The 19,148-nt window shown below is 52.1% G+C and overlaps 1 protein-coding gene across 1 annotated transcript in view; it reads left to right on the top strand.

The window, feature by feature from the left end:
• Nucleotides 1–525: 525 nt before the first annotated feature.
• The window catches only part of AGPAT2 (1-acylglycerol-3-phosphate O-acyltransferase 2), a 37,606-nt gene continuing 18,983 nt past the window's right edge, over nucleotides 526–19,148 (top strand). Inside the window, exon 1 of the mRNA XM_040405982.1 lies at nucleotides 526–1,156. Within this exon, the coding sequence (XP_040261916.1) occupies nucleotides 969–1,156 (188 nt within the window). The 5' untranslated portion in view covers nucleotides 526–968. The remainder of the gene's footprint in view (nucleotides 1,157–19,148) is intronic.

The following is a 19,148-nucleotide window of genomic DNA, read 5'->3' as shown; positions in this document are numbered from 1 at the left end:
CTCATTAGACTGCTCCCAGAAGCTCTCACCCCGGAGACTGCACTCTCTCAGATTGCATGCTCACTCTATATTGCACTCTCTTATTAGACCACAGGCTCTCTATATTGCAGCCTCTCATTAGACCATATGCTCAGCATGCTCACTATATTGCACCCTCTCATTAGACTGCATGCTCACTATATTGCACTCTCAGTAGACTGCATGCTCACTATATTGCACCCTCTCATTAGACTGTATGCTCACTATATTGCACTCTCAGTAGACCGCATGCTCTCAATATTGCACCCTCTCATTAGGCTGTATGCTCACTATATGGCACCCTCTCATTAGACTGCATGATCTCTATAATGCAGCCTCTCATTGGACGCATGCTCTCTATTGCAGACTCAGCTTGCACTCATATGTACCATGAGAGCTCAGTCCTGTCTTCTGTTTTTAGACTGCTCCTGCTCGTGACAGTCCCCACCAGATGACACTCCCCTGTGTGACAGTTTGCAGCCTCCCTCTCATGAGACTGCTCCTCCCAGTCTCGGCCCTCTTGCTTCCCTCCTCCTCATGCTTCTTCCTGATCTCAGCAGCACAACTTTTGCTTTATGTCACTGGAGGTGAGAGCGGTGCCCCCTGTGTGCCAAGATCTCGCCCTGACCTTCATCGGCCGCGGGGAGAAGGGGCACTGCTGCTGCACCAGCCCCCCCCTGACCGCCCTGCTCTGATCACTTCTACTTACTCTCCTAAAACTTTGTACTTCTGCTGCCACCAGCCCCCCAGTCTGCTGCTGTTGTCGGTAGTGCCTCCCAGTGGCACACCCCCGACACCTGCCCCACCTGCCCGCTGATTTCCATCTCTGCTCCCAGCTGCCCCCAATCACACCCCTCCGCCACATGACAAGGGTTCACTGCACCACCCTTCATTCGGCCTGATCCCTCTTCTGACTCCTCCGCTCCCATCCCATTTCTTCGGGTCCCAGGATGGACCTCTGGTGGGCTCTCCTGTACGCCATGCTCCTTCTCGGCCCCTTGCTCCTCATGCAAGTGAGCAGCACCTTCAAGTTCCACTTTAAAGTCTTCTCCTATTGTGTCTTATGCCTTACCCTGTCTGCCCTGGCGGTGCCCGTGTGCCTGCTGAGGAATGGAGGCCGGACGGTGGACAACATGAGGTGAGCCCTGGGTGGCGGTATTACCTGCTGTACGGGTGGGAATTATGTGGGAGGTAGAAGCAGTAATAATATCGTCGTCAGTGTTCAGGGGAGTAATGGGTTAAACACCCTGGTATTTCATGATGATTGGGACTCTGGATGGCGCCATCTCTGCAGGTGAGTGCTCTCTGTTTACGTTGTCAGGCACCCCGGCCTCGGTGTCGGAGAGCTCCCGGCCGTTACAAATCTGACGGGCAAAGTTCCTTGCATTTTCCAGTGAAGTCGCCGTCCCCTCCCATAACAACGTGCACTGCCGCCCGCTCCTCTGACAGGTCAGGTTCAGCAGGTTTTGTCTGACCCCCACATAAAGCCCCCCGCTCCAGCGCTGAGGCTCCATGCTCCACTCACTGACAGTGGACTGCTGGGTCCGGCGCTCCACTCACTGACAGTGGACTGCTGGGTCCGGCGCTCCATTCACTGACAGTGGACTGCTGGGTCCGGCGCTCCACTCACTGACAGTGGACTGCTGGGTCCGGCGCTCCATTCACTGACAGTGGACTGCTGGGTCCGGCGCTCCACTCACTGACAGTGGACTGCTGGGTCCGGCGCTCCATTCACTGACAGTGGACTGCTGGGTACGGCGCTCCATTCACTGGCAGTGGACTGCTGGGTCCGGCGCTCCACTCACTGACAGTGGACTGCTGGGTCCGGCGCTCCATTCACTGGCAGTGGACTGCTGGGTACGGCGCTCCACTCACTGACAGTGGACTGCTGGGTACGGCGCTCCACTCACTGACAGTGGACTGCTGGGTCCGGCGCTCCACTCACTGGCAGTGGACTGCTGGGTCCGGCGCTCCATTCACTGGCAGTGGACTGCTGGGTCCGGCGCTCCACTCACTGACAGTGGACTGCTGGGTACGGCGCTCCACTCACTGACAGTGGACTGCTGGGTCCGGCGCTCCACTCACTGACAGTGGACTGCTGGGTCCGGCGCTCCACTCACTGACAGTGGACTGCTGGGTCCGGCGCTGAGTAGAGGTCGCACATGCTTCAGGCTGTGGTGATGAGTGGGGGCCCAGCGGTCGGGCCCCGATGATGGTGCATTTATCACCTGTCCTGTAGATGGCGATATATGGTGTTTATGGGCCAACCCTCCATTAATATCAGCACTGACCTTCCTACAATGATCGGCGATGCCTGCGATCTGATGACAGGAAGTCATTGCTCTTGTGAACGCAGCTCTGGATGTGACTGGAGTATAGGGGTCTGTTCACACTGGCAGATTCTTTCAAGCTCCAGTTGATATTGTAATAAATTCATTGGAGCTTATTCACATAGAGCAAACATTGGTGCTGCATGTGACGAGGCAGGGCACACGCAGTCTACTCCGCCAGCACATCCTGTTTATACCGGGGGAAGGGATGCTGCTGACAACCAATTAGCTGATTGCCGGTGTTTGCTTGTTTGTTGTCTGGCTGCAGGTCATGTCCACACGGGGCGGTGATCGGTGACAAGTGTTCAGAGGGGCATGCGCTCGGCGATCCTCGGCCCTGATGTTAGTATCATCTGTAGTGTGGAGACATTGTGAGGGTCTTGGAGCGCGGTACAGGCCTGTGGGTGGAGCGAGGGGGCGAGAGCGCATTCTGGGAGGTCTGTCTGTGATAAGTGAGGCCATTGTGGTTCATATTTCTCTAGTCACAATAGCGTCCTTCCCCGATTCTCCTATGGGTACAAATAGTGCCGCCTTATGGTGCTGCCATATAGTGCTGCCTTATGGTGCTGCCTTATGGTGCCGCCTTATGGTGCTGCCATATGGTGCTGCCATATAGTGCCGCCTTATGGTGCTGCCATATAGTGCCGCCTTATGGTGCTGCCATATAGTGCCGCCTTATGGTGCTGCCATATAGTGCCGCCTTATGGTGCCGCCTTATGGTGCTGCCGGGATTCATTTCTCGGATTTGATATGAATCCTGCATAAGACATGTATGCTATATATGATCTGGATTATGAACAGGACTGCTTGGCTAGTCCTTCTTTTGGCTGCGGGGCGACTATAAGGACGCCTATGGTTTGATTTGGCTGATGGGCTTCGCTCGGTGTCGGTGGGTGTTTTTGGGTCATTAGTCCTGTTATGTGGGCTCCTCTCAGTGTCGGTGGGTGTTTTTGGGTCATTAGTCCTGTTATGTGGGCTCCTCTCGGTGTCGGTGGGTGTTTTTGGGTCATTAGTCCTGTTATGTGGGCTCCTCTCAGTGTCGGTGGGTGTTTTTGGGTCATTAGTCCTGTTATGTGGGCTCCTCTCAGTGTCGGTGGATGTTTTTGGGTCATTAGTCCTGTTATGTGGGCTCCTCTCGGTGTCGGTGGGTGTTTTTGGGTCATTAGTCCTGTTATGTGGGCTCCTCTCGGTGTCGGTGGGTGTTTTTGGGTCATTAGTCCTGTTATGTGGGCTCCTCTCAGTGTCGGTGGGTGTTTTTGGGTCATTAGTCCTGTTATGTGGGCTCCTCTCAGTGTCGGTGGGTGTTTTTGGGTCATTAGTCCTGTTATGTGGGCTCCTCTCGGTGTCGGTGGGTGTTTTTGGGTCATTAGTCCTGTTATGTGGGCTCCTCTCAGTGTCGGTGGGTGTTTTTGGGTCATTAGTCCTGTTATGTGGGCTCCTCTCAGTGTCGGTGGGTGTTTTTGGGTCATTAGTCCTGTTATGTGGGCTCCTCTCAGTGTCGGTGGGTGTTTTTGGGTCATTAGTCCTGTTATGTGGGCTCCGCTCGGTGTCGGTGGGTGTTTTTGGGTCATTAGTCCTGTTATGTGGGCTCCGCTCGGTGTCGGTGGGTGTTTTTGGGTCATTAGTCCTGTTATGTGGGCTCCGCTCGGTGTCGGTGGGTGTTTTTGGGTCATTAGTCCTGTTATGTGGGCTCCGCTCGGTGTCGGTGGGTGTTTTTGGGTCATTAGTCCTGTTATGTGGGCTCCGCTCGGTGTCATTCAGCTTAGTTGTCACAGCTGGTGCCGCCAGCAGGGTGGACAGTGGGGCAGTAGTTGTACCAGGTGGACAGTGGGGCAGTAGTTGTACCAGGTGGACAGTGGGGCAGTAGTTGTACCAGGTGGACAGTGGGGCAGTAGTTGTACCAGGTGGACAGAGGGGCAGTAGTTGTACCAGGTGGACAGTGGGGCAGTAGTTGTACCAGGTGGACAGTGGGGCAGTAGTTGTACCAGGTGGACAGTGGGGCAGTAGTTGTACCAGGTGGACAGTGGGGCAGTAGTTGTACCAGGTGGACAGTGGGGCAGTAGTTGTACCAGGTGGACAGTGGGGCAGTAGTTGTACCAGGTGGACAGAGGGGCAGTAGTTGTACCAGGTGGACAGTGGGGCAGTAGTTGTACCAGGTGGACAGTGGGGCAGTAGTTGTACCAGGTGGACAGTGGGGCAGTAGTTGTACCAGGTGGACAGTGGGGCAGTAGTTGTACCAGGTGGACAGTGGGGCAGTAGTTGTACCAGGTGGACAGTGGGGCAGTAGTTGTACCAGGTGGACAGAGGGGCAGTAGTTGTACCAGGTGGACAGTGGGGCAGTAGTTGTACCAGGTGGACAGTGGGGCAGTAGTTGTACCAGGTGGACAGTGGGGCAGTAGTTGTACCAGGTGGACAGTGGGGCAGTAGTTGTACCAGGTGGACAGTGGGGCAGTAGTTGTACCAGGTGGACAGAGGGGCAGTAGTTGTACCAGGTGGACAGTGGGGCAGTAGTTGTACCAGGTGGACAGAGGGGCAGTAGTTTTACCAGGTGGACAGTGGGGCAGTAGTTGTACCAGGTGGACAGTGGGGCAGTAGTTGTACCAGGTGGACAGTGGGGCAGTAGTTGTACCAGGTGGACAGTGGGGCAGTAGTTGTTCCAGGTGGACAGTGGGGCAGTAGTTGTACCAGGTGGACAGAGGGGCAGTAGTTGTACCAGGTGGACAGTGGGGCAGTAGTTGTACCAGGTGGACAGTGGGGCAGTAGCTGTACCAGGTGGACAGTGGGGCAGTAGTTGTACCAGGTGGACAGTGGGGCAGTAGTTGTACCAGGTGGACAGTGGGGCAGTAGCTGTACCAGGTGGACAGTGGGGCAGTAGCTGTACCAGGTGGACAGTGGGGCAGTAGCTGTACCAGGTGGACAGTGGGGCAGTAGTTGTACCAGGTGGACAGTGGGGCAGTAGTTGTACCAGGTGGACAGTGGGGCAGTAGTTGTACCAGGTGGACAGTGGGGCAGTAGTTGTACCAGGTGGACAGTGGGGCAGTAGTTGTACCAGGTGGACAGTGGGGCAGTAGTTGTACCAGGTGGACAGTGGGGCAGTAGTTGTACCAGGTGGACAGTGGGGCAGTAGTTGTACCAGGTGGACAGTGGGGCAGTAGTTGTACCAGGTGGACAGTGGGGCAGTAGTTGTACCAGGTGGACAGTGGGGCAGTAGTTGTACCAGGTGGACAGAGGGGCAGTAGCTGTACCAGGTGGACAGAGGGGCAGTAGTTGTACCAGGTGGACAGTGGGGCAGTAGTTGTACCAGGTGGACAGTGGGGCAGTAGTTGTACCAGGTGGACAGTGGGGCAGTAGCTGTACCAGGTGGACAGTGGGGCAGTAGTTGTACCAGGTGGACAGTGGGGCAGTAGTTGTACCAGGTGGACAGTGGGGCAGTAGTTGTACCAGGTGGACAGTGGGGCAGTAGTTGTACCAGGTGGACAGTGGGGCAGTAGTTGTACCAGGTGGACAGTGGGGCAGTAGTTGTACCAGGTGGACAGTGGGGCAGTAGTTGTACCAGGTGGACAGTGGGGCAGTAGTTGTACCAGGTGGACAGTGGGGCAGTAGCTGTACCAGGTGGACAGTGGGGCAGTAGTTGTACCAGGTGGACAGTGGGGCAGTAGCTGTACCAGGTGGACAGAGGGGCAGTAGCTGTACCAGGTGGACAGAGGGGCAGTAGTTGTACCAGGTGGACAGTGGGGCAGTAGTTGTACCAGGTGGACAGTGGGGCAGTAGTTGTACCAGGTGGACAGTGGGGCAGTAGCTGTACCAGGTGGACAGTGGGGCAGTAGTTGTACCAGGTGGACAGTGGGGCAGTAGTTGTACCAGGTGGACAGTGGGGCAGTAGTTGTACCAGGTGGACAGTGGGGCAGTAGCTGTACCAGGTGGACAGTGGGGCAGTAGTTGTACCAGGTGGACAGTGGGGCAGTAGTTGTACCAGGTGGACAGTGGGGCAGTAGTTGTACCAGGTGGACAGTGGGGCAGTAGCTGTACCAGGTGGACAGTGGGGCAGTAGTTGTACCAGGTGGACAGTGGGGCAGTAGCTGTACCAGGTGGACAGAGGGGCAGTAGTTGTACCAGGTGGACAGTGGGGCAGTAGTTGTACCAGGTGGACAGTGGGGCAGTAGTTGTACCAGGTGGACAGAGGGGCAGTAGTTGTACCAGGTGGACAGTGGGGCAGTAGTTGTACCAGGTGGACAGAGGGGCAGTAGTTGTACCAGGTGGACAGTGGGGCAGTAGTTGTACCAGGTGGACAGTGGGGCAGTAGTTGTACCAGGTGGACAGTGGGGCAGTAGTTGTACCAGGTGGACAGTGGGGCAGTAGTTGTACCAGGTGGACAGTGGGGCAGTAGTTGTACCAGGTGGACAGTGGGGCAGTAGCTGTACCAGGTGGACAGTGGGGCAGTAGCTGTACCAGGTGGACAGTGGGGCAGTAGCTGTACCAGGTGGACAGTGGGGCAGTAGCTGTACCAGGTGGACAGTGGGGCAGTAGTTGTACCAGGTGGACAGTGGGGCAGTAGTTGTACCAGGTGGACAGTGGGGCAGTAGTTGTACCAGGTGGACAGTGGGGCAGTAGTTGTACCAGGTGGACAGTGGGGCAGTAGTTGTACCAGGTGGACAGTGGGGCAGTAGTTGTACCAGGTGGACAGTGGGGCAGTAGTTGTACCAGGTGGACAGTGGGGCAGTAGTTGTACCAGGTGGACAGAGGGGCAGTAGTTGTACCAGGTGGACAGTGGGGCAGTAGTTGTACCAGGTGGACATGGACGGACATCGGGGAGCTGCTGAAGCGCGTTCCCTGCCACGTTTGATGGCAGCTTTGTTTTGTGGACTTTCCATTCATTTCTATTACTGGTGCAGCTGAGATCAGAGGATTCAATCATCCAGAAATTCTGATAATCCGGCACTGGTTTACAGACTGATGTCTCCTCTCCTGCTTCTACATGGGGCACCTTCTGGATTATCAGGGGATTGTCTTGTCCCACACTGATCTGCCTCGCTACTAGAGCTGACACTGTCCTCGGGGAACCTCTGCTCCCATCACAAGATCACTGACTCACTCCATGTGGTTGACTCCTAGCAAGGGTTAACGTGGTGCAGGAGAGTGGACTTTAGTGATGCCTGGACTGTCATGGACTCTGCGGCGGGAGCACAGGGCGCAGCGGTGACTTCAGAGGCGTCCACCAGGCTGCACACCATGGGTGCAGGTCCAAGTGGACCCCGATGTGCGCTGTTTGTCTTGGCGATGAGCGGTGCCAGTTGTGTTTGGCAGCCCCTGATCAGTGTGTTCGCGTTCTCTTGGTGCAGACGGCGGACTTTGTATTTTGATGGATTGTGATCACGTGCCCCATTGTGTCGCCATGGATCTGACAGATAATACCGGTATATGGTGCCTGATACTGCGTTATACTCCTGCAGATTCGGATCGCCACCTTTCACCGTAGTAGTATTAGGGTCTCTCCGGTGTGTGGCCTGGCACTTTAGGAGTTAACCTGGGTTCGGAAGTCCAGATCTGCTGTACAGAACCAAGCTCGGATCATTGTGGACGCAGATTCCAGACCTGTATGATGGCGGTATGATTATCACAGGTGCGCTCATACCGTCGCCTTGCTCCACGCCTTGTTGTTACCCTCTCATGTCTTTCTATAACTACTACTCCACCCATCCTGAGCGCTCGGTGCCGCTCTACCTCTCAATCTCATCCTGGGCCTCCTGAATATCGATCACCTGGAGGCGATAGGAAAGGACGAAGTCGTCGTCCAAAGGTCTGAAGTCAAGGCTGCCGATCCAGGAATAGCTGGAGATAAGCAGCGGATTATTAATGATCTCCGCTCATCTCGCCCACGTTGTAATCAGTGGCGCTGGTCACGTGACCCCACAATCTCTGCTGGCGGCACGGCTTCCCTGCACCTTTATATCAATGAATAGGCTATACAGAATGCACTTTATGAGAGTAGGCACCAGGATGATGAGGGTTATCCACCCTTTCAGTCTAAACTGTGCTTCTTGTCCTGGCTGCAAGTCATTCATGAGCTGAAATACCTGCCCGACCTGGTCCTGTTCACACAGCTGCAGGCACGTCCAGGTTAACCATGTAACTGCTGTAATCGACATAGAGAAGGCTTTTTGGTTCTTGTCTGGAGTCCGGCTCAGTCAGGGCAGGTCCAGGTCCAGGTCGGCTCTTACTGGGATTCCTTCTGCTGGAAACCTCTGTTTATTCATAAACTTCTAGCAGGAATAATAGAGGAATAGCACAAGACATACTACAGAGTTACTAATATTACTGTATGTGGAAAATAGACAGGAGAGGGGTCAGGCCCTCTTTATACCTCTACGTGTGCACAGTGTGTATATAGGTGTGTGCAGTGTGTGTGTGTGTATATATATATATATATGTGTGCAGTGTGTGTGTGTGTATATATATATATATATGTGTGCAGTGTGTGTGTATATATATATATATATATGTGTGCAGTGTGTGTGTGTATATATATATATATATATAATGTGTGTGCAGTGTATATATGTGTGTGTGTATATGTATATATATATATGTGTGTGTGCAGTGTATATATGTGTGTGTGTATATGTATATATATATATATATATGTGTGTGTGCAGTGTATATATGTGTGTGTGTATATGTATATATATATATATATATATAATATGTGTGTGCAGTGTATATATATATATGTGTGTGTGTGTGTGTGTATATGTGTGTGTGTGTGCAGTGTGTGTGTGTGTGTGTGTGTATATATGTATATATATATATATGTGTGCGCAGTATATATGTGTGTGTGTGCAGTGTATATATGTGTGTGCAGTGTATATATATGTGTGTGCGCACAGTGTATATATATATGTGTGTGCAGTGTATATATATATATGTGTGTGTGTGTGTACGCAGTGTATATGTGTGTGCACAGTGTGTGTAGTGTGGAATATATGTGTGCACAGTGTATATACAGTACAGACCAAAAGTTTGGACACACCTTCTCATTCAAAGAGTTTTCTTTATTTTCATGACTATGAAGGCATCAAAACTATGAATTAACACATGTGGAATTATATACATAACAAACAAGTGTGAAACAACTGAAAATATGTCATATTCTAGGTTCTTCAAAGTAGCCACCTTTTGCTTTGATTACTGCTTTGCACACTCTTGGCATTCTCTTGATGAGCTCCAAGATGTAGTCCCCTGAAATGGTCTTCACTTCACAGGTGTGCCCTGTCAGGTTTAATAAGTGGGATTTCTTGCCTTATTAATGGGGTTGGGACCATCAGTGGCGTTGAGGAGAAGTCAGGTGGATACACAGCTGATAGTCCTACTGAATAGACTGTTAGAATTTGTATTATGGCAAGAAAAAAGCAGTTAAGTAAAGAAAAACGAGTGGCCATCATTACTTTAAGAAATGAAGGTCAGTCAGTCAGCCGAAAAATTGGGAAAACTTTGAAAGTAAGGGCTATTTGACCATGAAGGAGAGTGATGGGGTGCTGCGCCAGATGACCTGACCTCCACAGTCACCGGACCTGAACCCAATCGAGATGGTTTGGGGTGAGCTGGACCGCAGAGTGAAGGCAAAAGGGCCAACAAGTGCTAAGCATCTCTGGGAACTCCTTCAAGACTGTTGGAAGACCATTTCAGGGGACTACCTCTTGGAGCTCATCAAGAGAATGCCAAGAGTGTGCAAAGCAGTAATCAAAGCAAAAGGTGGCTACTTTGAAGAACCTAGAATAGGACATATTTTCAGTTGTTTCACACTTGTTTGTTATGTATATAATTCCACATGTGTTAATTCATAGTTTTGATGCCTTCATAGTCATGGAAATAAAGAAAACTCTTTGAATGAGAAGGTGTGTCCAAACTTTTGGTCTGTACTGTATATATGTGTGTGCAGTGTGGAATATATGTGCCCACAGTGTGTATATATACAGTGGGGGAAATAATTATTTGACCCCTCACTGATTTTGTAAGTTTGTCCAATGACAAAGAAATGAAAAGTCTCAGAACAGTATCATTTCAATGGTAGGTTTATTGTAACAGTGGCAGATAGCACATCAAAAGGAAAATCGAAAAAATAACTTTAAATAAAAGATAGCAACTGATTTGCATTTCATTGAGTGAAATAAGTATTTGAACCCTCTAACAAAAAAAGACTTAATACTTGGTGGAAAAACCCTTGTTTGCAAGCACAGAGGTCAAACGTTTCTTGTAATTGATGACCAAGTTTGCGCACATTTTAGGAGGAATGTTGGTCCACTCCTCTTTGCAGATCATCTCTAAATCCCTAAGGTTTCGAGGCTGTCTCTGTGCAACTCTGAGCTTGAGCTCCCTCCATAGGTTTTCGATTGGATTAAGGTCCGGAGACTGACTAGGCCACTCCATGACCTTAATGTGCTTCTTCTTGAGCCACTCCTTTGTTGCCTTTGCTGTATGTTTTGGGTCATTGTCGTGCTGGAACACCCATCCACGACCCATTTTCAGTTTCCTGGCAGAGGGAAGGAGGTTGTCGCTCAGGATTTCACGATACATGGCTCCGTCCATTTTCCCGTTTATGCGAATAAGTTGTCCTGTGCCCTTAGCAGAAAAACACCCCCAAAGCAAAATGTTTCCACCCCCATGCTTGACGGTGGGGACGGTGTTTTGGGGGTCATAGGCAGCATTTTTCTTCCTCCAAACACAGCGAGTTGAGTTAATGCCAAAGAGCTCTATTTTGGTCTCATCAGACCACAGCACCTTCTCCCAGTCACTCTCTGAATCATTCAGGTGTTCATTGGCAAACTTCAGACGGGCCTGCACATGTGCCTTCCTGAGCAGGGGGAGCTTGCGAGCCCTGCAGGATTTTAATCCATTGCGGTGTAATGTGTTTCCAATGGTTTTCTTGGTGACTGTGGTCCCTGCTAATTTGAGGTCATTAACTAACTCCTCCCGTGTAGTTCTAGGATGCTTTTTCACCTTTCTCAGAACCATTGACACCCCACGAGGAGAAGAAGCCGGACTGAAGGCGTAGCATAGGGGGAGGCGAACATGACAGGGGGTGGTTTAAGGAGACCCCTCCCTGGTCATGGTTAGGGATTGGTAGGTTTGAGTTGGTGGGAGGGGAACAAAGGGGTTAAGAGGGGACGCGTGGTAGGAGACAGGGGCCATTTTGTGCGTACTGACCGCCATCCAGACGCGCAATGGAGGTGCTGATATCGCAGCTTAGGGCAGCGGCAGCGGAGAAAGGCGAGGACTGGCTGCAGGGTCGGATCCAGGAGTTGCTGCAGGGGGTGGCAGAGGCGCCCGCTTTGCCTCTGCCTCAGACGTCCCGGCCGCGGCGGTCCGTACCGCCGGCGCGCCTTAGTCAAGAGATGGCGCCCCCTAGGGCTCAGCGCCGAAAAAGGAGCCCCTCAAGGGACCCTTCACGCCTGGGGCAGTCTGTGCCTGTGCCTCCACGGACGCCCAGGCGTGGGAGGAATCCTGGCAAGCGGCGGAGCTCGGCTGCAGGCTGTGCCAGGCCTGCCCGGCGTGATGGACGGCGGTTGGAGGCGGGACCCGGTGCGGCAGGCCCAGTCCATGGAGCGGTGACTGGGGCCTCTCAGCGTGGGAGAGGTGGACAGAATGGCGGAGCTGCTGCAGGCCAGGAGGCAGGAGGCAGCAGGCTCCCGGCGGTGATGTCCGGCAGTAGAGAGGGGGAGGGGCCGGCCCTCCTTGAAGAATTTGCCTCTAGCAGTGGATCTTCGTCCGGTGGAGGGGTGCGACGCCTGGAAGAAGATGCCCCTGGAGGATCTGCGCAGAGACCGGCTCTTCTGGATGCAGGACCTGCGGCTGGTGGGGTCACAGCACCCACGCAGCCAGGTGAGACACCTTGGGGACCGTTAGTGCAGCTGGGGGCTAGTTTGGCTGGGGCTGGGGGTGGGGGAGCCCACCTTGATTTGAGCAGAGGTTTAGGTCAGTTACTGGGGGGTTTGGCGGGGCTGGCGGCTAGCTGGGGGGCTGGGGGCCTGTCACCGTTGCCTGTTTGGGGGGCGTCGGGGGGTCCCTGTGGGGTACAGAGTTGTGGGGGTACGGTTGCGGAGGTGCGGGCGGCTAGCGTGTCAGTGCAGACGCAGGCCGGTGGAGTGGTGGAGGGGGGTGAGTCTCGGTTAGATGACCGGGCAAAAGGTGAAGTTTATGTTTGCTTTGAGGGGCCGCTGGGGGCCCATTTGAAGCAGGAGGTGAGGGATCGGATCTGGAAGGGGGAGTATGTGGATATTTTTTCGCTGCTCCCTCTTGAGAAGTTTAACCTGGATAGGGTGAGGAAGGATGAGGGGAAAAGGGAGGAGGAGGAGAAGAGGAGGCATAGGTTGATACCGCGGACGTTTGCGAACTGGTTGCAGGCTTTCGCGATATTGGCTAGTGTTATAGGGGAGAAGGAGCCGGAATGTTGTTCCGCTCTTTTTTGTTATCTGGACGCGATAGGGGAGGCCTATCGGGTGTATGGGGGGCTGGCCTGGCTGCGCTACGATGAGCAGTTTCGGCAGCGGAGGGCGGTGCGGCAGGGTATTCGGTGGGACCACAAGGATATCGCGCTGTGGTTAAAGGTTACGGCGCCGGTAAGGGGGGGTCAGTCCTTTCGAGGGGAGGTGGGGGGAGGAGGCCAGTCGGGTTTTGCGTCAGCATCCGCGAAAGGGCTGTGCTTCCTGTTTAATGAAGGGGGATGCAAGTTCGGGGCAAAGTGCAAGTTCAAGCACGAGTGCTCAACTTGCGGGGGGGCACATGGAGCGGCGAGGTGCTTTAAAGGGGGGAAGCATAGGGGAGGGGATAATTCTGGAAAAGGGGGCGACGCCGGTGCGGCTAGCAAGGATGGTCCCGTACCTCGATAGGTACCCGGATAGGGGAGCGGCGGAGTTGTTAAAAAATGGGTTTGCGTTTGGTTTTCGGATTCCGTTTGTTTCGTCTGAAGCGGTTTTGGTTAGGAAGAACTTGCGGTCGGCTAGGGAGCACCCGGAGGTAGTCACGGAAAAACTGGCAAAGGAGGTTAGGTTGGGTAGGATGGCGGGACCCTTTTTGGAGCCTCCTTTAGCGGCACTGCGTTTGTCGCCATTGGGGGTGGTTCCAAAGAAGGAGGCTAATAAATTCAGGCTGATTCACCATCTGTCCTTCCCTAAGGGAACGTCGGTCAATGATGGTATTGACCCGGCGATGTGTTCCGTGGTCTATACTTCATTTGATGCGGCAGTGGCATTGGTGAGGGGGTATGGGCAGGGAGCCTTAATGGCAAAGACCGACATTGAGGCGGCTTTTAGGCTGTTGCCAGTGCATCCAGATAGCTTGCATCTGTTGGGGTGTTTTTGGAATGGGGGTTTTTTCGTGGACCGTTGTTTACCAATGGGGTGCTCCTTATCGTGTGCTTACTTTGAGGCGTTTAGTTCTTTTTTAGAGTGGGCAGTTCGGGATGCGTCAGGGTGCGAGTCGGTCATCCATTATCTGGATGATTTCCTTTGTGTGGGTCCGGCTCAGTCCCGGGTGTGTTCAGTCTTGTTGAACACGTTGTTTGCGTTGTTTGAGGCGTTTGGGGTTCCGTTGGCGGGGGAAAAGACGGTGGGTCCGGTTACGGAATTGAGCTTCTTAGGGATAGTAATAGACTCTGGGAGGATGGAGTGCAGGTTGCCATTGGATAAGGTGGAGGACCTTAGGCAAGCAGTGGCGAGGGCGGGGAGATTGGAAAAAATCAAATTGAGGGATTTGCAGTCTCTTCTGGGGAAGCTCAACTTTGCATGCCGGGTTATGCCGATGGGGAGGATTTTCTGTAGGAGGTTGGCGGGGGCCACGGGGGGGGTTCAGGCCCCTCATCATTTTGTACGGTTGGGTCGGGAGTTGAAGGCTGATTTGCGAGTTTGGGGTATGTTTTTGGAACAATATAATGGGCGTTCTTTGTTCATGGAGGAGGTTAGTTCGTTTGATTTTGATTTGTTTTCTGATGCGGCGGGGGGTTGCGGTTTTGGGGTCTATCTGGGGGGCCAGTGGTGCGCGGGCAGGTGGCCGGACAGTTGGGTTAGTAAGGGATGGGTGCGTAACCTAGCGTTATTAGAGCTGTTTCCGATTGTCGTTGCGGTGTTGTTGTGGGGGGACCTGTTTCGTAATAGGACGGTTCGGTTCCACTGCGACAATTTGGGGGTAGTGCAAGCAATTAATAGTTTGTCGGCTTCTTCACCATTGGTTGTGCGGCTGCTACAAAAATTGGTGTTAGAATGCCTGCTACTCAATGCGTGGGTCGTGGCGGTTCACGTGCCCGGTGTGGATAACTGTATTGCTGATGCCCTCTCTCGTTCGCAGTGGGACCGTTTTCGGCAGCTGGCTCCTGGAGCAGCGGAGGTCGGCTTGGAGTGTCCGGCGGGGATTTGGGAAATCCTGGAACCGCGGTGATGGGTTTGATTCGGTCATCCTTGGCGCCTGTGACATGGGATAAGTATGCTGGAGCTTGGCGGGGGTGGGAAGAGTGGAAGGTGAAGTTGGGGGTGGGGGAGCGGGAGGATCTTGAGATCCCCCTGTTGTTGTTTATTGGTCATTGTAGGGAGGAAGGATGGTCTGTCACCAGGATGAATGGTTGGATCGCGGGCGTGGCTTTTGGGTGTCGCTTGCGGGGTATGGTCGACATTACTAAGGCTTTTTTGGTGAGGAGGGCATTAAAGGGGTGGCGCAGGGATGGTACGGGGAAGGATTCTCGCCGCCCAGTGTCGTTTGTGATGTTGTTGCAGTTGGGTAGGACATTGGCGGATGTGTGCACATCGCCATGGGAGGTGCGTTTGTTTCGCTTAGCGTTTTCATTGGCATTTTTCGGGGCTTTGAGAGTGGGGGAGCTGGTCTGCCCGGCAACGGATAGGGTGGGGGGCCTGTTGTGTGATGATGTGGATGTTTTTCCGGACCGGATGGAGATAGTTTTGCGGCGGTCCAAGACTGATGTGGAGGGAAGAGGCAGGCGGCTGGTGTTGTTTAGTGTCCCGGAGTGTGAAATGTGTCCTGTTCGCTGTTGGCATGATTACGGTTGTGAAAGGGGTAGGGTGGCCACCCCCCTGTTGTTGCATGCGGATGGGGCCTTTTTGTCTAGGTTTCAGTTCACGGCAGTTTTCAGACGGTGCTTGGTTCAGTTGGGTCTGGGGGATGCGGGTTATGCTAGTCATTCTTTTCGGATAGGGGCGGCGACAGAGGCCGCCAGGTGGGGTTTGGGGGAGGAGGTCATCAAGAAGATCGGGAGATGGGAGTCAGTGCGGTTCAGGTCTTATGTGCGCCTGGAAGGGCTTGGGGGGTGGTGACTTGTCGTGAAGGGAGTTGTTTAGGAGGTGTGGAGTCGGCCAATAGATTTTGGTTCTGTTATGTTTTTTCGTTTCTTTGCAGGTTCCGGTCCGGCGTTGGTGTGGGTGCTAGGGCACTCCTACGTTTTCTGGGGAGCTCTCCGGGCGGCAGTTCGGCCTGATGGCCAGCAGCTCGGTTTGGCGCGGGACGTGGCAGTGGTAAGGTGGATAGGCAGGCGGGGCATGATGTGGAAGGGTATGCTGCCGGAATTCCACCAGTTCGTGAAGCAGGATAGGGCTCCAGATGTGCTCGTATTGCATGTGGGGGGCAATGATTTGTGTGCGCGTCCTTCACGGGAGTTGGTGAGGGATGTTAAATTTGACCTGCTTAGATTGTGGTCCCTTTACCCGGGCATGGTGACGGTCTGGTCAGACATGGTGCCTCGTACGGTTTGGAGGGGGGCTCGCTCAGTTGAGGGTGTGAATAGGGCGAGGGTGAAGGCAAACAGGGCAATAGGGAGGTTTATGGTTCGGAATGGGGCTTTGGCGGTCAGGCATCATGAGTTGGAGAAGGGTGTTGGTGGCTATTGGCGCAGTGACGGGGTTCATTTGAATGCGCTGGGTATAGACATGTGGTGTTTAGCTTTGCAGGAAGGCATTGAGGTTGCAGTGCGGGTGTGGAGGGACGCCAAGGCTTAAGAGGTCAAGCCTTGGCTTCTGTGGCGGTGGGAGGTCCTTGGAGTCGGTGGGTTTATCAGAGGACGAGGATGGGAGGGCCCCACGGTGGGGGCTGGACTCCCATGGTTGCTTGGCGGCTGTGGCGGGATTGTTGGGGTGTGTCAACCGTGGTGCTTCCGAGCTAAGGTGCAACGGCTGGAGGTAAGGTTGGCCACCCCGGCATGGTTTCCAAGGTTTCCGGGCTTCAAGGACCTCCCCCTGGGTTAGGTTAATGTGACAACTATATATGTATGTTTTGTTTAATAAAAGGCTGCTGTGGCCAATTTATCCATCCAGGTGTCGGTGTGTTATTTGGGGGAAGGTTGGAGGTGAAGTAGAGGAGGGATGGGGTGGAAAGCAGCCTGAAGAAGGGGTCGAGTGTAAGTAACCAGTACCCTGTCAAGAAGAAGCCGGACTGAAGGCGTAGCATAGGGGGAGGCGAACATGACAGGGGGTGGTTTAAGGAGACCCCTCCCTGGTCATGGTTAGGGATTGGTAGGTTTGAGTTGGTGGGAGGGGAACAAAGGGGTTAAGAGGGGACGCGTGGTAGGAGACAGGGGCCATTTTGTGCGTACTGACCCCCGCCCACCCACCCTTGTTTTGGGGGGGGGAGAGAGGGGGCTGGGCCCCCCTTTGGAAATAGCTGTTGGTATGGGTTGGGGTTGCGTGCTGTCTGCATATTGAGGGTTCTTTAAAAAAAAAAAAAAAAAAAGAATAAAAAAAAAAAAAAAAAAAAAAAAAAAAGGAAAAGGGGGAAGAATAAAGAAGGGAAGAAGAAAAGGCGAAGAATGAAGAAGGAAGAAGAAGGAAGGTTATTGTCGCGGCGGCTTAGTTTGGCGGTGGGAGGTCCTTGGAGTCGGTGGGTTTATCAGAGGACGAGGATGGGAGGGCCCCACGGTGGGGGCTGGACTCCCATGGTTGCTTGGCGGCTGTGGCGGGATTGTTGGGGTGTGTCAACCGTGGTGCTTCCGAGCTAAGGTGCAACGGCTGGAGGTAAGGTTGGCCACCCCGGCATGGTTTCCAAGGTTTCCGGGCTTCAAGGACCTCCCCCTGGGTTAGGTTAATGTGACAACTATATATGTATGTTTTGTTTAATAAAAGGCTGCTGTGGCCAATTTATCCATCCAGGTGTCGGTGTGTTATTTGGGGGAAGGTTGGAGGTGAAGTAGAGGAGGGATGGGGTGGAAAGCAGCCTGAAGAAGGGGTCGAGTGTAAGTAACCAGTACCCTGTCATGAGATCTTGCGTGGAGCCCCAGAGCGAGGTCGATTGATGGTCATTTTGTGCTCCTTCCATTTTCGAACAATCGCACCAACAGTTGTCACCTTCTCTCCCAGCTTCTTGCTAATGGTTTTGTAGCCCATTCCAGCCTTGTGCAGGTCTACAATTTTGTCTCTGACATCCTTGGACAGCTCTTTGGTCTTTCCCATGTTGGAGAGTTTGGAGTCTGCTTGATTGATTGATTCTGTGGACAGGTGTCTTTTATACAGGTGACTAGTTAAGACAGGTGTCCTTAATGAGGGTGACTAATTGAGTAGAAGTGTCTAACCACTCTGTGGGAGCCAGAACTCTTAATGGTTGGTAGGGGTTCAAATACTTATTTCACTCAATGAAATGCAAATCAGTTGCTATCTTTTATTTAAAGTTATTTTTTCGATTTTCCTTTTGATGTGCTATCTGCCACTGTTACAATAAACCTACCATTGAAATGATACTGTTCTGAGACTTTTCATTTCTTTGTCATTGGACAAACTTACAAAATCAGTGAGGGGTCAAATAATTATTTCCCCCACTGTATGTGCGCAGTGTGTATATGTCTGCGCAGTGTGTATATGTCTGCGCAGTGTGTATATATGTCTGCGCAGTGTGTATATATGTCTGCGCAGTGTGTATATATGTGTGTGCACAGTGTATATATGTGTGTGCACAGTGTATATATGTGTGTGCACAGTGTATATATGTGTGTGCGCAGTGTGTATATGTGTGTAGTGTGTGTGTGTATATATATATATATATATATATAGTGTGCAGTGTATGTATATGTGTATATATATATATACATACAGTGCGCAGTGTGTATATATGTGTGCAGTATATATATGTGTGCGCACAGTGTATGTATATATATATGTGTGCGCACAGTGTATATATATGTGTGTGTGCAGTGTATATATGTGTGTGCAGTGTATATATGTGTGCACAGTGTGTGTAGTGTATGTATGTGTGTATATGTGTATATATATATATATATACATACAGTGTGCAGTGTGTATATATGTGTGCGCAGTGTGTATATATGTGTGCAGTATATATATGTGTGCGCACAGTGTATGTATATATATATATGTGTGCGCACAGTGTATATATATGTGTGTGCAGTGTATATATGTGTGTGCAGTGTATATATATGTGTGTGCAGTGTATATATATATGTGCGCACAGTGTATATATATGTGTGTGCAGTGTATATATGTGTGTGCAGTGTATATATATGTGTGTGCAGTGTATATATGTGTGTGCAGTGTATATATATGTGTGTGCAGTGTATATATGTGTGCGCACAGTGTATATATATGTGCGTGCAGTGTATATATGTGTGCGCACAGTGTATATATATGTGTGTGCAGTGTATATATATGTGTGCAGTGTATGTATATGTGTGTATATGTATGTATATATATATATATACACACACATACAGTGTGCAGTGTGTATATATGTGTGCGCACAGTGTATATATATGTGTGCGCACAGTGTATATATATGTGTGCGCACAGTGTATATATATGTGTG

The sequence above is a fragment of the Bufo bufo genome, chromosome 8 (assembly GCF_905171765.1).
Source record: "Bufo bufo chromosome 8, aBufBuf1.1, whole genome shotgun sequence".
Lineage (NCBI taxonomy): Eukaryota > Metazoa > Chordata > Amphibia > Anura > Bufonidae > Bufo > Bufo bufo.
This window is presented reverse-complemented; position numbering and strand designations above follow the sequence as displayed.